Genomic DNA, 18561 nt, shown 5'->3' on the forward strand with positions numbered 1-18561 from the left:
ACAAAGAGCAGAGGCCCAAGAACAGAGCCCTGTGGGACCCCATTCAATACTGACCTCCAGGCAGAATACTTTCCATCTACAACCACTCTCTGCCTTCTGTCAGCCAACCAATTCTGAATCCAGACAGCCAAATCTCCCTGTATCCCATACTTCCTGACTTTATGAATGAGCCTACCATGGGGAACCCTATCAAATGCTTTGCTGAAGTCCAGATACACCACATCCACTGCTCAACCGTCGTCGACCTGTCTTGACACCTCATGATCATACGACATTCCAAAGTGTTCTACAGTCAACAAAATCACTAAAGTGGAAATTACAGCAGTCAATTTATACACAGAAGCTCCCACAAACAGTAATGTGGTAATGACCAGACAAACGTTTTTTTGAAAAGTCGGTATCAGGATGTATAATCAGTTAGGACTGTATATGATTCCCTTTGTTTTTGAAATAGTGCCACTGGATTTTTTTTTAAAACAGTAAACTGACAAATTACAGCAATCCATTGGACCATATGCTTTTTGTTCTCCCAATTTAATTATCAATTTTCTCCTCCCTTTCTCTCTTTAAATGTTTTTGCATCTTCTTTTGATCTTATCTTATAATGTCATGTTCACAATGTTGGTCTACCTGGTAAATACAGAACAAAGTAAATGTTCAATATTTCTTAAATTACATTATTTGTGAATTTATCATGAGTAGCCTTTCTCTGGCTTATCCTAATTTTGTTACAGATGGTACTGCAGAAAACTTTTCCACTTCTGGCCTTCCTTTTTGTGTTCCTTTTAATTTCTTTGTTTGATATTCTAGTGTTGTATTCTTTCACAGAACAAATTAGAGTTCTTTCAAGGAGCATGCGCACACACAGCTGTTGAACAACTTGTTCTGCACCAGGTCACTCCCTAATTCTAATCCACATGTCATGAAACACAATTAAACAACATTTAGGGACAGACAGAGTACATACATTATACTTAATCTGCTATCACAGTACTACTTCACCCAGGTAATAAGTCAGTGACAAGATAGACCTGACTTCCTCTCCCAAAGTGTTAACTGATCTTTCTCACCTGGGTAGACAGCAGGGCTCGCTTCATCATGACAAAATCCTCCTGGTCAATCATTTGTTTTGCTTCGGGTAGCTCTCCACTGCACTCAAACAAAAATGAAAAGCGAAGCTAAGCTATATATTGTGACATTAAAACCGCCATTCCCCATTCAGTGTTGTCCTGGCAGTATTCAGCAATTTGTTGTTGTCCTGCTGTTCATCATAGATTCTAACTCTCTACAGAAGAGAATACCAACACCTTCTGAGCTATCAGCTCCATTCATGTATTGCACCCAATCAAAACTTTCATATATTCATATATTTAAGCAGCCGATTCAGCTTGTTTCCACATTTGTGTTAAAGTGAACAAGAGATATCAAAACACCATAGTAGGTTATAAAAATAACATGTACCTCATAGTGCCCATTATACAGAAAAAACTCAAAAGATGCTTCAGATACAAAAACGATAGGGCTGAAAGAAGAGAAATCAGGAGCAATGACTGAAAGATGGGAGCATGAAAGGTTTTTTTTAAAAAAGGGGAAAGGAAGGTATAGAGGCAGATATAAGGAAAGAATTACAGATCTTTGGGCTCAAATGGCTTTAAGGGTAGAGAATACACCAGAAGGACATTATGTAATTGTTGACTTGCCAGAGGTATCAAGGTTGGAGGTTGAAGGAGAGTGATAACCTATGTTGACCAGCAAACACAGAGGGTGCATAAAGCCTGGTACAAAATGTACTACAAGGCTGAGACAAGATTTTTGAAGCTCAGAGGCTGGAAAGTCCGTGCTTTATTTTTCACTTATGCACAGTGAACTTACATTCAAATCAATGATGTGGAGGTGCCAGTGTTGGACTGGGTTGAATAAAGTTAAAAATCACAATACCAGGTTATAGTCCAGAAGGTTTATTTGGAAGCACTGGTCCTCCATCAGGTGGTTGTGGAATATAAGATCATAAGACACAGAATTTAGAGCAGAAGATTACAGTCCCATACAGTAATATATTGAACTAACCTGGTTTGGCCCTCAAAACCATTCCTATTCATGTACCCAGCCTATGCCTTTTAAATGTTGTAATTGTACCAGCCTCCACTACCTCCTCTAGCACTCATTCCAAACACACAACACCCTCTATGTGAAAAGCTACCCCTCAGGTCCCTTTTAAATCTTTCCCCTCAGAATCCCTACAGTGTGGAAACAGGCCCTTCGGCCCAGCAAGTCCACACCTACCCTCCCAAAGAGTAATCCACCGAGACCATATATTTTCCCCTGACTAATGCACCTAACCTACACATCCCTAAACACTATGGACAATTTAGCATGGCCAATTCACCTAACCTGCACATCTTTAGATTGTGGGAGGAAACCAGAGCACCCGGAGGAAACCCACGCAGACACAGGAAGAATGTGCAATCGCAACACAGACAATCGCCCAAGGCAGGAATTGAACTCGGGTCCCTGGTGCTGTGAGGCAGCAATGTTAACCACTGAGCCACCGTGCCGCCCTCTTACCTTAAACCTACGTCTTGTAGTTTTGGACTTACTTACCCGAAGAAAAAGATCTGGTCTATTTACCCTATTCAATCCCCTCATGATTGTATAAACCTCTATCAGGTCACCACTGTCTCTGACGATCCAGGAACAACATCCTTCCAATAGAATAGCGACAAGAATTGTACACAGTATTCCAAATAATAGGCCTAACCATGGTCTTGTACAGCCATAACATGACATCCCAACTCCTACACTCAATGTTATGACCAATGACATACCTGACCAATGACACCATCCTGCCTACCTGTGGCTCCAATTTCAAGATACAATGCACCTGCACCCCAAGATCTCTTTGCTTGGCAACACTCCCCAGGGCCCTACTACTAACTGTACAATTTCTGGTTTGCCTTACCAAGATGCAATAACTCATATTTATCGAAAATTAAACTCCATCTGCCACTCCTCAGCCCATTATTTCATCTGACTGTTGTACTTGGAGATAATCTTCTTCACTGTCCACTAGGAGAAAGTGAGGACTGCAGATGCTGGAGATCAGAGTCAAAAAGTGTGGCACTGGAAAAGTACAGCAGATCAGGCAGCGTCCGAGGAGTAGGAGAATCAATGTTTCGAGCATAAACTCTTCATCAGGAATGTGGGATGCACCAAAGGGGCTGAGAGATAAATGAGAGGGAGGTGGGGCTGGGGGAAAGGTAGCTAGGAATGTGATAAGTAGCTGAAGGTGGGGTGGGTGATGGTGATAGGTTGGAGTTGAGGGTGGAGTGGATAGGTGGGAAGGAAGATGGACAGGTAGGACAGTTCAAGAAGGCGGTGCCAAGTTGGAGGCTTGGATCTGGAATAAGTGGGGGGGTGGGGAGATGAGGAAACTGGTGAAATTGGCATTGATTCAGTGTGGTTGGAATGTTCCAAGACAGAAGGTGAGGTTTTCTTCTTCCAGTCATCAGGTGGCTAGGATTTGGCACTGGAGGAGGCCCGTAACTTACATGTCTTTGGCGGAGTGGGATCCAAATTGTGATGGTTTGAATGTATTCAGGAGTCCATATTTGATCAGTCGGTTGCACAGGCAGACACTGAGGCAGGAGATGTGACTGTGGTAGTGGGTCTGCTTCTGAACGTGGCTGAAGAGCTTCAGGGCAGAGGAGAAGACCTGGGTGAGGTGCAGTGAGAGACAGACTCACTGAGATCCTCGTAGAGAAGACTGTCCCATTACACCTATTTGGTGTACTCTGCAAATGTCCTTTTGAAGCTGTTCTTGATATTTTTGGGAGAGATCATTTCTGGTTTTTGGGCTCCTTTTGGTTTTCAGTGGCTCCCTTTTCCTTCTCCCAAATGCCTTTACTCAGTGATGCCCTCTGGCTGAAGAAATTCCTCATTCCAGATCTAAAGGGTTATCCCTTCACTGAGGTTCTGTTCTCCCGTCGTGGTTTCTCCTAGTCATGGAAACATCTTCTCCACAGCCACTCGATCCAGGTTTCGCAATATTCTGTAAGTTTCAAATCAGAACCCCCCATCCTTCTAAACTCCACTGAGTACAGACCAAGTTCTCATATGACAAGCCTTCATCAGCAGAATCATTCTTGTAAACCTCCTCTGGACCCCCTTCAATACCAGCACATCTTTCCATAGTTTTGGGGCTCAAAACTGCTCACAATATTCCAATTGCAGTCTGACCAGAGCCTTATACAGCCTCAGCAGTATGTTACTTCCTGCTCTTGTATTTGAGCTCTCTCGAAATGAATGCTAACATTGCATTGGCCTTCCTAACTGCTAACAGAACCTGAAGATTTATCTTAAGAGAAACCTGAACTAGGACTCCCAAGTTCTTTTGTACTTTAGATTTCCAAACCCTTTTTACATTTAGAAAATAGTCTATGCCTCTATGATTCCAAAGTGCAAAATCTCACACTTTTCCACGTTGTATTTCATCTGCCATTTCTTTGCCCACTCTCTTAGCCTGTCCAAGTCCTTCTGTAGCCTTTCCACTTACTCAACATTACCTACCCCTCCATCTATCTTTGCATCATTTACAAACTTGGCAAAAACATTCTCAGTTCCTTCGTCCAGATCATTAATGCAAACCCAGCACTCTAAACTCCTATCAACAACTAAGGTCAGGCTAACGTTTCTTGCATTCACTCACAGGATGAGGGCATTTCTGGCTAGGCCATCATTTGTCGCAATCCCTACTTGCCCAGAGGACAGTTAAGAGTCACCACATTGCTGTGGGTCTGGAGTCACATGTAGGTCAGACAAAGTAAGGATGGCAGTTTTCTTCCCTAAAGGATAGTGGCCTATAAATTCCTTTCTTCTGCCTCTCTCCCTTCTTAAACAGGGGTGTTACATTAGCTATTTTCCAGTCCTTTGAGACTCTTGCTGACGCCAAATATTCCTAAAAGATCACCATCAGTGCCTATCCAATTGCCTCAGCTATTTCTTTCAGAACTCTGGGATGTAGTCCATCTGGTCTGGGTGATTTCTCCATTATCAGATCTTTCAATTTCCCCAGAATCTTCTCCTTCATGATAGTCTCTACATTCACCTCTGCTCTTGACTCTCTCGAAGGTCTGGTATGCTGCTCATGTCTTCCACTGTGAAAACTGGTGCAAAGTACCTATTCAGTGTTGTTCCCCATTACTATTTTTCCAGCCTTATTTACCTGTGGTCCAAAGTCCATTTTTGCCTTTCTTACATTTTATAAATCTAAAAAACCTTGTGCAACCTTCTTTTAAATTTCTAGCTAGCTTGTCCTCATATTTCATCTTCTCCACTATTGCTTTTTTTTTAATTCTCCTCTACTGGTTTTTAGAGGCTTCCCAATCCTTTGGCTTTCCATTAATCTTCACCACATTGTATGCTTTTTCTTTTATGCTGCCCTTGACTTCTCTGGTCAGCCATGGTTGCCTTGTCCTCCCCTTAGTAAGTTTCTTCTTCTCTGGGATGAATTTCTGCTGTGCCTCCCAAATTACCCTCAGAAACTCCTGCCATTCCTCCTCTACTATCTTCCCTGCTCGGCTCCCCTTCCAATCAGTTCTGGCCAGCTCCTCCCTCAGGTCTTTGCAGTTACTTTTACTCAAATTGTTATGTGGTTACATCTGATTCAAGCTTCTCCCTCTCAAAATGCAGGGTGAATTTGATCATATTATGGTCACTGCCCCCCAGGGGCTCCTTCGCCTCCGTCTAGTTAAACATCACCAAATCCAGAATTGCCTGATACCTAATGAGCTTTACCACAAGCTTCTCCAAAAAAACCATCTCGTATACATTCTACAAATTCTTTTTCTTCTGATCTGCAATCAACCAAGTTGTCCCAGTCCACCTGCATATTGAAGTCCAACCAAGATTGTAATCGTGCCTTTTCTATCTGCTGATTTATTTTCTGCCCCACAACATGACCATATTAAATGAATATTAAAATTAAATACTTACCTCACGAACCAGCAGCCTACATTTCAGCAGCAAGTATCAAGGGAGTGCGAGCTGCGGGCAGTTGGGAAGTGAAGTATTTAACTTACCTCATGAATCAGCAGAACAAAGGCTGAACGGGAGCGGAAATAGCCATGGTGCCTGCTGGATAAGTTAACTAATAGATTCGTGCAGTGGCTAAACCCGAAACACTACACTGTTTTCCACTTGTAGGGTCTCGCACTTGACCTCCTCCTCTAACCAAAGAAAGACTGTGGGGAGGTAAGGATTTTTAAAAATCTCTTTTGGCAATTTACAGCAGGGGATGGAAGCTACGGCAGTTGCATGCGTCACCATTAGCGTACCTGCTGACTTCACCTGCAAGTGGAACCAACTCCAGCTCCTCAGAGCTTTATTATTTTATTTTAATCTTAAAATGAATGTATTTAAAATACCAGATAGTAAAAGAAAATTCAACAAAATAATCCCCACTCATTGCTGCGAATCTACATTCTCCTACTTAACCAAAATCAAGACGCCCTTAAGGTCACAAATGACGGATACCCATCCAGAGGATCAGCTAAAACTGCAGACCTCCATGCTGCAACCAAATACTCAAATGCTTTCCTACAAAAAGCAGTCACAACAAAGCCATTAAAAGGTTAGTTAACTTTAGAATTAACTTTTTTTTCATTTTTTTTTAGTTAGTTAGTACATAGTAGTTAGATTTTTACAAAATAAATGAATTTTGAAGAATATATAATTGAAGTTTCTTGGATGCGGCCTTATTAGACTACAATTAACATAATGCGGTCTTCCAACATGAAGAGGTTCCCCATCTCTGATTTGGGAGGTGTAGGGGGCGATTAGAGAGGAGTAATAGGGAGGTAGTCACACCTAAGTTACAAGATAAACATAGCTGGGTGATCGTCAGGAGAGGGAAAGGAAATAGGTAAATCAGTGCAAGGATCCCCTGTGGCCATTTCCCTCAATAATAAGTATACCACTTTGGATACTGTTGTCGAGGGTGACGTACCAGGGGAAAGCCACAGTGGCCAGGTCTCTGGCACCAGGGGAAAGCCACAGTGGCCAGGTCTCTGGCACTGAGACTGGCTCTGTGGCTCAGAAGGGAAGTGGGGAGAATAGGACAGCAACAGTGATAGGAGATACAATGGTTAGAGGAACAGACAGGAGATTCTGTGGTCGCCAAAAAGACTCCTGGATGGTATGTTGCCTCCCTAGTGCCAGAGTCAGAGGTGCCTCTGACTGAGTCTACAGGATTCTGAAGGGGGAGGGAGAGCAGCCAGAAGTCGTGATACACATTGGCACCAATGACATAGGTAGGGAAAGAGATAAGGACCTGAAAAGTCAATATAGGGAGTTAGGTTGGAAGCTAAAAGGCAGAATGAACAGTGCAGTAACCTCAGGATTGCTATGGATTGTTCTATGACCACTTTTGTAGGCCTGTACATAATGCCCTTTGCAGTTCCTTAACATTACGCACACACATTCTACGCATTCCGACTCTATATCGCTTCTTGCTATCAATGGAATTTCATTTCTTACTACAATATCATACCTGCCAATTTCAATCTGCGTTACAAGCTCAGTTACCTTGTTCTTTATACTCTGTATATTTAACCACAACACTCAGTCCTGCCTTGCTTGTCTCCCCACCCCCTCCATTAGTTGTCCCTTTACCTACTGTAATTAGATTACTGACCCTTTCCATAATCACAGGACACTTTAATAACCTTCTGAGCATCCCCTTTTTAACTTATTCTATAAGTTTCCATACAAGTGAACCCAACCACCATTATTTAATTTAAAGTTCTATCCACAATGATTCATCAGGAGTCTGGTCCTATCAAGGTTCAGGTGGCACCCATCCCATTGGAATAGCTCCCTGCATCTCCAGTCCTGGTGCTAATCTCCCATGAATTCTAACCTGCTTCTCCTAAACCAAGAACTAGGAACACAACAATATAACACATGAAACAGGCCCTTTGACCCTCTAAGCCTGTGCCCTTCCATACTAAAACGGTCTTCATTTACAGGATCTGCATCCCTCTCGTCCCTTCCTATTCATGTTTTTGTCCAAGTGCTGCTATTGTGTCTGCTTCCACCACCTCCACTGACAACGCATTTCAGGCACTCATCACCCTCTGTGAGAAAAATTTCCCTCACATATCTCTTTTAAACTTCTACCCTCGCACCTGGAGCCTGTGTTCCCCTTGTAACTGACCCTCCACCCTGGAAAAAAAACCTCATCCCTTCCACTCTATCCATGCTATTCACAATCTTATAAACTTCTATTAGGTCGCCCCTCAACCTCCAGTGAAAACAAACCCAATTTATCCAATCTTCATGGCTAAAATACTTCATACCATACAACATCCTGATAAACCTTTTCTGTGCCCTCTTCAAAGCATCCACATCCTTCAGGTAATGTGGTAACTAGAACTATACACAATATATTCCAAGTGTGGCCTAACTATAAAGCTGCAGCACAACTTGTCTATCCTTAAACTGAATGCCCATTCCAATGAAGGCAAGCATGCAATAGGCCTCTTTTACTATGTGTATCTATTTGTGCTGCCATCTTCAGTGGACCTACACACCCAGATCTCTCCGCATATTAATACTCCTAAAGCTTCTGCCATTCACTGAATAATTTCCACTTGTACTTGACATTCCAAAAGGCATCACCTCACATTTATCCAGATTAAACTCCATCTGCCATTTTTCTGCCATGACTCCAACTGATCAATATCCAGCTGTATCCTCTTGACATTCCTCCTCATTTTTTGCAACTCCAACAATCTTTGTATCATCTGCAAACTTACTAATTAGACCAGCTATGGTTTCCTCCAAATCATTTATGTAGATCACAACAGCAGAGGTGCCAACACTGATCCCTGTGGAACATCACTAGTCACAGCTCTCCATTCCAAAAGCATCTTTCCCCTGCTACCCACTGTCTCCTGTGACTAAGCCAGTTCTGTATCCATCTTGCCAGCTCACCCCGATACCATGTGACTTCACCTTTTGTACCAGTCTGCCATGAGGGACCTTGTCAAAGTCTTTACTGAAGTCCAAGCAGACATCAGCTGCTTTTCTCTCATTGTCTTTGTCACCTCCTCAAAAAACTACATCAGGTCAGGGAGGCACGACCTCCCCTGATGTCTATCATTAGTAAGTCTATTTGCTTCTAAATGCGTATAGATCTTGTCCCTGAGAATCTTTTCCAATAATTTCTCTACCACCAAAAGGAGTCTCACAGGCCTTGAATTTCCAAGATTATGTCATTACCCTTCTTAAACAATGGGACAATATTGGCTATTCTCCAGTCCTCTGCAACCTGACCTGTGGTCAAAGAAGATGCAAGGATACCTGTCAAAGATCTGGCAATTTGCTCTCTTGCCTCCTTCAAATATTCTGGGATAGATCCCATCAGGATTATGGAAAGGTTTGCCTTAGAAACTCCATACTCCCTTCCCTGAGATCATCCTCCAACAATTCCTTCTCTTTGGTGATTGACAAACCAATCTTTCAGCCATGCATTTACCTCTTTAATCTTGTTGACCCTGTGCCAATTGCATATGGCTCAGGTAGTAATCCAGAAATTACTACTTCTTTGGTTCTGATTTTTAAACTTAGCCCCTAGCTGCTTATATCCCCTTAGCAGAGCTTCTTTCCTTTCTACCTGTATCATTGGTACCTACATGGATGACGACAACTGAATCATCCCCCTCCCACTCTAAGTTCCTCTGCAGCCCAGATGCGATAACCTGGGATACCAGGCAGGCACCAAAGCTATTCGGACTTGCGCTCTTTGCCAGAGAGAATAGTGTCTATTCTCTTGTACTATCCTCAATTACACATGTATCTGCAAAGAATTTATCATCTCAGTAATTTAAAGTTATTTGGCTCCTAATTAGCGGAGTATTCCTTTGTTGACAAGTTTTAAACTGTTCATTTGCAGTTTTCCTCTAACTGGTTGCCTTCACAATTAAATTTTCCTGCCTATTTTGAGGACAGGTTTACTCACTGTACTGCATGATTCAGCCCTGGTCCAGAGAATCAGCACGTGTGCCTGCACTGGATTCCAGGTGCCAGGAAAATTGTCTCCAGTTAAAATGAGAGCAGGATAGGTCCACTCTCAAATTGCAGCACTGACAAATGGATGTAAATTAGCCTCAATAATGAGTCACTTGATACCAATAAACTAAATGTTCAAGGGAATTACTGGGACACCCAAGTTTCCTCACATATCCAACATGGTACCCAGCAAACTGGCCAGGTTTCCTGGAGCTTCTCAGAGGAAGCTCTCAATGACAAGCACCTCACCCAGATTGAGGGATCCAGCATCAGGAAGCAGGCATCCACTGATAATCCCACATCTTCCTACTATTACACCTCAGACTCCTAGCAATGATCCCTGGTGAAGACCACAAAGCTGCGGAGGAAGTGCAGAGCTTCTGGTCTCTGACTGGTCAGCAGCTCTTTCTGCTCCTGAGAGTGAGTCCTAAGTCTTTTGGATGCAAGTTAAGTCCCTCAGGACTCCCCCACAAATGTGACAAAGACACTGTGACCATAGAGAAGGTACAAACCTAAGGTCTATACCATCTTTTACAAGGTTTGCACAGGAGACATTGAACAATACTCAGGGATTCACAGGATGTGGATGGCACTGGCTAGGCAAGTATTTATTGCATATCCCTAACTGCCATTGAATTGCTTTCTTAGGGGAGAAAGTGAGGTCTGCAGATGCTGGAGATCAAAGTTGAAACTTTATTGCTGGAACGGATTCACAGGATGTGGATGGCACTGGCTAGGCAAGTATTTATTGCATATCCCTAACTGCCATTGAATTGCTTTCTTAAACCACTGCAGTCTATTGGTCCACAATGTCATTAGGTAGGGAGTTCCAAGATTTTGACCCAGCGACCCTGAAAGAACAGTGAACATAGAACGATATGGCGCAGGACAGGTCCTTCAGCCCTCGATGTTGTGCCAACCTGTGAATTAATCTAAGCCCATCCCCCTATACTATCCCATCATCATCCATGTGCTTATTCAAGGACTGTTTAAATCTCCCTATTGTGGCTGAGTAACTACATTGGCAGGTAGGGCATTCCATGCCCTTACCACCCTCTGAGTAAAGAACTTGCCTCTGACATCTGTCTTAAATCTATCACCCCTCAATTTGTAGTTATGCCCCCTTGTACACACTGATGTCATCATCCTAGCAAAAAGACTTCCACTATCTACCTTATCGAATCCTCTAATCATCTTGTAGGTCTCTATCAAATCCCCTCTTAGCCGTCTTCTCTCCAATGAGAACAGACCCAAGTCTCTCAGCCTTTCTTCACAAGACCTTCCCTCCAGACCAGGCAACATCCTAGTAAATCTCCTCTGTACCTTTTCCAAAGCTTCCACATGCTTCCTGTAACGGGGCGACCAGAACTGTACACAATATTCCAAGTGTGGCCACACCAGCATTTTGTATAGTTGCAGCATGACATTATGGTTCCCAAACTCAATCCCTCTATCAATAACACATAACACACCGTATGTCTTCTTAACAGCACTATCCAACTGGGTGGCAACTTTCAGGGATCTATGTACATGGACTCCAAGATCCCTCTGCACATCCATACTATCAAAAATCTTTCCATTGACCCTGTATTCTGCCTTCCTATTATTCTTCCCAAAGTGAATCACCTCACATTTATCTGCATTGAACTCCATTTGCCATCTCTCAGCCCAATTATCCAAGTCCCCCTGCAACCTTCTCCCTCACTATCCACTAACATTAGTGTCATCTGCAAACTTTCTAACCCATCCACCTATGCCTGCATCTAAGCCATAAAAATGACAAACAGCAGTGATCCCAAAACAGATCCTTGTGGCACACCACTAGTAGCCGGACTCCAGGCTGAAAAGTTTCCATCAATCACCACTTGCTGCTTTCTTACAGAAAGCCAGTTTCTAATCCAAACTGCTAAATCACCCTCAATCCCATGCCTTTGCATTTTTTCCAACAATCTACCGTATGGAACCTTTTCAAATGCTTTACTGAAGTCCATGTATACCATGTCAACTGGCCTACCCTCATCCACATGCTCGGTCAGCTTGTCAAAAAACTCTGCAGTTTTGTGAGTCATGACCTGCCCTTGACAAAACCATGTTGACTATCTGCATATAAATTGTGACTGGCTAGATGATTATAAATCCTATCTCTTTTAATCTTTTCCAAAGCTTTTCCTACAGACATAAGGCTCACTGGTCTAAAACTACCTGGGTCATCTCTACTGCCCTTCTTGAACAAGGGCACACATTTGCAAACGTCCAGTCCACTGGTACTAAACCTGACATATTTTCAAGTCTGGATGATGAGTGACTTGGATGGGAGCTTGCAGGGGATGGTGCTCCCATGTATCTGCTGCCTTTGTCCATCTGGATGTAAGTGGCTATGGGTTTGGAAGGTGCTGTCTGAGGAGCTCTAGCTCCCCTCAAATCAGTCTTTGGTGTACACGGCACAATTTCAAAATTTGTTAAGAACAAAAACTTGGAAACTTTGGAGAAAGATAGCAGAGAACTTCAACAAGGGCATAGACACAAAGGTACAACAGCTGGACAAGTGTTAAATGAAATTTAATACAGATAAGTGTGAATTGATTCATTTGATAAAAAGAACATAGAAAATATAAATTAAACAGTAAAATGTGAAAAGAGCAGGAGCAGAGGGATATCTATGTCTGCCTACATAAACCATTAGTAGCAGCACAGGTTGATTGAGTGGTTAATAAAGCATGGTCCACATAAGCAAGGAAATATGTTAAATTTGTACAGAACATTTAACTGCTTCAACTGGATAATCCCATTCCAGTTCTGGGCACTACTCTTGGAATGATACAAAGATATTTCAAAAAGTACAGAAAAGATTCCTAAGAATTCTCCCTGAGGAACCTAATTACATAGATAAAGTAGAGAAGATGGGACTGTTTTTCTTGGCAAAAGGCGAGAGATTTGAGCAAAATGTTCAAAATCATGAAAAGTCTAAACCGAGGGAATAAGTAAGAACTGTTTCTATTGGTGTAAGGATTGACAACAGAGGACATAGATTAAAGTAATTGGCTACACAATGAGGAATGTCTGTCAAATATCTTTCGTGAAGGGGAGTGCTTAGGATTTGGGCATACTGCCTGAGAATGATGGAGAATCAGGTTCAATCCCGGCATCTGAAAGGACTTGGCTCATTATCTGGAAAGGAACAATATGCAGGGGTACAGAGAGAAGATCTCGGAGTGGCATTAGGAGAATTGCTCATTGCAAGACCCAGCACAGACATGATGGGCCAAATGGCCTTTTCTGCTGTAATAATTCTGTGACACTTACAGCTATTGGACAGTGTTGGCTGAAGCAGTATTGACAGGCTACCACCTGAACACATTGCTGGCCTTCTGCTGTGCTGTGCAGTGGTGCGAGTTTACTTTTCTGAGTTAGCAGATTGATGGTGTGAGGTGTTCAACCTCTCAGTCATTTACCTGAGGAATCTCAGTTTACCTATCACTATTTGCTCCCTTCACCTCCACCATTCTATGAATTAGCACAAGTAGCTAATAGGTTGTGATTCCTTATAATCCTTCTGAAAAATATTCAGAATTTTCACCAATACACAACCTCTATTAATTGTCCATTTCCAATTATGTTTTAGTGCGCTAAATGCTTAGTGGAAACATTAAAATCTGAACATCAACCATCTAGTTTGCCACTAAAAATGAAGTACAAACTGTCGGTTTAAAATCAGATGAGTCCTAGCAAAATTTGAGCTGTTATAATAGATATTTTACTTTATCTTAACTCAGCTTTAGTAGTCTAATCTGTCAACCTCTTTTCGTCATCCATGAACTACAATACTTACCTCGACAATGATTCATATAACTTCTTCCCAAACTTCTCCTTCACTGCATTTGCTGTATCCCTGAGGGCAAAGAAAAAGCAGGACAAGATTCCCATTCAAAAGCACCCAAAGACTTTCAAGCAGCACATAATTTGTACAATATCACTACAAATAGAATCTATATTAGGAAAAACAAATGTCCACTGCACAGTGTGGCCACATGAACGCATGCTGGATAATGTAATGATGGATATCCATCCTAGGACATGCTAAACAGAGACACGTATGAAATTCCTAGAGGCCTGGCATTTAAACTGGAACTCCATCAATTTGGACCCCATTTACAAACCTCGGAGGAAAAAAAAACCGGAAATGATATCACCCGCCTTAAAAGACCAAGACACAGAAATAGAAAGTGGAACAGAACACCAACCCTTCACTAGAGGCTCACTGATGATGTTACCTAGCATGGTGATAACATGTCTGAAAACAAGCCTGACAGCTCAGCAAGCAAACTTACAACCTGAACCTCAACCTGAGCTACAAATCTGCTCAAAAATTGTTTTTTCCTTATCTACTCTAGTTACATTCTCAAAACTCCAGCAGTGAAGCATAATGAAGGTAAATGAAACAGAAGTTAAGTTTTTCCAAGCATTCTGTTATCACGCCGGCATGAACCTGTTTGGGCCAAAGAGCCTGTTTCCATGCTGTAGCACTCTATGACTCCATGTCTTTTATAACAGGTGCGAGCATTTGTCCCACTACTGACGTTAGTCAAGCTAGTCTATGAATCGCCATACTTTCTCTCCTTCCTTTCTTAAATAGTGGAATTACATTTGCCATCCCCTAATCTATAGGAATTTCTCCAGAGTCTATAGAATTTTAGAAATGACCACGGATGCATCCAATATTTCCAAAGCCAGTTCCTTTAGTGGATTCTCAGGCCTGGAGATTTGCCAACCTTTAATCTCATTAATTTCTCTCGCACATTTTTTATTTTACTAATACTGACTTTCTTCAAATCTTCCCTCTCAACAGGTGCTTGGTTCCCTCTGATTTCTGGGAAATTCTGTGAAGCCAGAAGCAAAGTGTGTGCTCAGTTATGGGTTCAGGGAGCTAATCACATAGCTGTTGGCAGGCAGCAGACCTTTGTTATAAACAACTGGTCATGCGCCCACAGAATAATCAGCTCCTTGCTGCCGCTGACTCTCCATTCTCTCTCACTCCAGCTCTGTAATAGTGTCCTCCACTGGTTGAGCAAACAGTTATGTAAATAGTACTTACTTAGAACGTCATTAACCTGCTCTTTAAATATGCAGCAAACCTTTCCACAATCCTTGGTTTTCAAAAGTGCTTCTTTTCATCTTAGTCCACAATCAAAATTACTGCAGTGGAATGTTTAATTTTGTAAAACTCACATTGGATGTAATTTGTGACATTGGCAGGTGCTGAAACCTAACTGAAAAGACCCAAAATTTCAGGAAAAATGGGAACAGACTTGCTAATTACAAATTAACCAAGGTTCTCAGTGAGTCCAGAACTGAACTAGAGGGCATAGGTTTAAGGTGAGAGGGGAAAGATTTAAAATGGAACAGAGGGGCAACGTTTTCACACAGAGGGTGTTGTGTGTATGGAATGAGCTGCCAGAGGAAGTGGTGGAGGCTGGTACAATTACAACATTTAAAAAACAGTTGGATGGGTATATGAATAGGAATGGTTGTGAGGGGCCAAGTGCTGACAATTGGGACGAGATTTACTTCGGATATCTGGTCGGCATGGACGAGTTGGACTGAAGGGTCTGTTTCCATGCTGTACATTGCTACAAGTCTATGACGGGGTGACGGGTTAGTATTTTGAGGAGACAGGTGATATGGCAGATTTAAAAGGAGACAGGGAGCCCCAGAGTGTGAACAAACTTCACCTGACTGCAACTATCATCAATTTGTAAGTTGTATCAACATTTCAGTCAACTCCTTACCATTGAAGCTACTCACCACAGCTGTTTACGAACTGCCTGCCCTTTCAACGTCTCTACATTGAAGTTGTTGGTTCGTGCAGGCATAATGAAGAATGCAATCACCGTCACACGACTTTGATGAGTCTGCAACAAATGATATTTTTAAAATGAGTCATTCACATAAAACCAATGAGAAACAAACTCTTCATTACTGGCAATTTAGACAAATGTTGCAAGCATTTCAGCATTCTCACAATTTCTAGGAAAAAAAATGGCAACAGCACAAAATGTACTTAGAGATTTGATCTGATGATATTCATTATTTCAGTTCAAGATTAACAACAATAAAACCCACCCCAACCACTCAAGTGTGAACAGAACACAAATTCTCTGCAGACAAATATATTCTAATTCACCTTATTTTTTATTTGCTCATGGAATGGAAGTTTTAGCAATAAGACCAAAATTTGGTGCCTAATCCTAAGTGCCCTGAAACAGGTGGTGAAGAAGCGCATTCTTTAACTGCTTCAGGCCACATTCCGGGTATACCCAAAGCACTGTCAGGGAGGGAGTTGCAAGGTTTTGATCAAGGCAAACTGAAAGAACAATCAATTTAGTTCTAGTTCAGGATGGAAGGGATGGTGTTCCCATGCTTCTACTGTCCTTGACTTTCTAGGTGTTACAAGTCATGAAAAGAGTTTGTATTAAAAAGAGGGTTGGAAGGTTTGAGCTATAGGAAGAGGATGAATAGACCCGGGCTATTTTCTCTGGAGTGTCAGACACTGAGGGGTGACATAGAGGTTTATAAAATCATGAAGGACATGGATAGGGTGAATAGACAAGGTATTTTGCCCAGGGTGGGGGGAGTCCAAAACTAGAGGGGCATGGGTTTTAGGTGAGAGGGGAAAAGATTGCTTCATACAACTTTGTGGGAAACTTGGGAAGAGGTAGCTGGGCCCCTTACTGAGGTATTTGTATCATCAACAGCCAAGGCTGAGGTGACAGCAGACTGAAGGTTGGCTAACGTAGTGCCACTATTTGAGAAAGGTGGGAAGGAAAAGCTAGGAAACCCCACAGACCGGTGAGCCGGACATCAGTGGTGAACAAGTTGTTGGAGGGGTTCTGAAGGACGTGGCTTATATACATTTGGAAAAGCAAGGACTGATTAGGGGTAGTCAACATGGTTTTCTGTGTAGGAAATTGCATTTCACTAACTCAATTGAGTTGTTTGAAGAGGTGACAAAGAAGATTGATGAAGGCAGAGTGGCAGATGTTGTCTATATGGACTTCAGCAAGGCCTTTGGCAAGGTTCCACATAGTAGACTGGTTAGTAAGTTTAGATTACATGAAATTGGGGGGAGCTCGCCATATGAATACAAAATTGGCTTGAAGGTAGGATACAGAGAGGAAGTAGAGGGTTGCTTTTTGGAGGTATGGTTATTAAGTTTGCGAATGTCACCAAAATAGGTCAGAAATCACATGACACCAGATTAGCATTATCTGAAATCACTAGCTTTTGGAGCGCTGCTCTTTTGTCTGGTGAAGAGATTTCACGAAGAAGCAGTACTCCAAAAGCTTGTGATTTTGAATAAACCTATTGGACTATAACCTGGTGTCATGTGACTGCTGACCTTGTCGACTCCAGTCCAATACTGGCACCTCCACATCATGGCTAACAAAATAAATGATGTAGCGGATAGTGAAGATTATTTCAGAGTACAGAAGGACCTTGATCAGATGGACCAATGAGTGGCTGATAGAGTTTAATTTAGATAAATACGAGATGTTGCATTTTGATAAGACAAATCAGGGCAGGACTTATACAATAAGTGGTAGGGCCCTGGGGAGTGTTGCCAAACAAAGAAAAAGAGTTGCACAGTTCCTTGAAAGTGGAGTCACAAGTAGACAGAATAGTGAAGGAGATGCTTGGCCCCCCTGTCTTCATTGGTCAGAACATTGAGTATAAGAGTTGGGATATCATGTTGCAGCTGTATAGGACATTAGTGAGGCTACTTTTAGAATATTACGCGCAATTCTGGTTGCCCTTCTTTAGGAAGGATGTTGCTGAACTTGAGAGAATGCAGAAAATATTTTCAAGGATATTACCAGGACTGGAGGGTTTGAGTTATGGGGAGCGACTGAACAGGCTGTGGCTATTTTCCCTGGAGCATTGGAGGCTGAGGGGTGACATTATAGACGTCGATAAATTCGTGAGGGGCATGGATAGGGTAAACAGCAGGGGAGACCAAAGCTGCAGGTCATAGGTTTAAGGTGAGAGGGCAATATTTAAAAAGGAGGATATGGAAGATATAGACTGTAGGGAAATAGATGATGACATCTTGCAAAATGTCCAGATTACAGAGGAGGAAGTGCTGGATGTCTTGAAACGGTTAAAGGTGGATAAATCCCCAGGACCTGATCAGGTGTACCCAAGAACTCTGTGGGAAGCTATAGAAGTGATTGCTGGGCCTCTTGCTGAGATATTTGGATCATCAATAGTCACAGGTGAGGTGCCAGAAGACTGGAGGTTGGCAAACGTGGTGCCACTGTTTAAGAACGGCGATAAGGACAAGCCAGGGAACTATAGACCAGTGAGACTGACGTCAGTGGTGGGCAAGTTGTTGGAGGGAATCCGGAGGTACAGGATGTACATGTATTTGGAAAGGCAAGGACTGATTCGGGATAGTCAACATGGTTTTGTGCGTGGGAAATCATGTCTCACAAACTT

General features: G+C 42.4%; 1 protein-coding gene across 3 annotated transcripts in view; it reads right to left on the reverse strand.

Annotated features, from left to right (window-relative positions):
* The window catches only part of LOC122542418 (glycogen [starch] synthase, muscle-like), an 89950-nt gene that overhangs the window by 49988 nt on the left and 21401 nt on the right, over nt 1-18561 (reverse strand). For 2 of the 3 annotated variants that reach the window (XM_043680106.1, XM_043680104.1), the window contains 3 exons: nt 15871-15977; nt 13898-13957; nt 1071-1149 (listed from right to left, as the gene is read on the reverse strand). In XM_043680106.1, coding sequence (XP_043536041.1) covers nt 1071-1149; nt 13898-13957; nt 15871-15977 — 246 coding nt within the window. The remainder of the gene's footprint in view (nt 1-1070; nt 1150-13897; nt 13958-15870; nt 15978-18561) is intronic. The other variant, XM_043680105.1, reaches the window with a different exon arrangement.

The sequence above is a fragment of the Chiloscyllium plagiosum genome, chromosome 40 (genome assembly GCF_004010195.1).
Source record: "Chiloscyllium plagiosum isolate BGI_BamShark_2017 chromosome 40, ASM401019v2, whole genome shotgun sequence".
NCBI classification, from domain to species: domain Eukaryota; kingdom Metazoa; phylum Chordata; class Chondrichthyes; order Orectolobiformes; family Hemiscylliidae; genus Chiloscyllium; species Chiloscyllium plagiosum.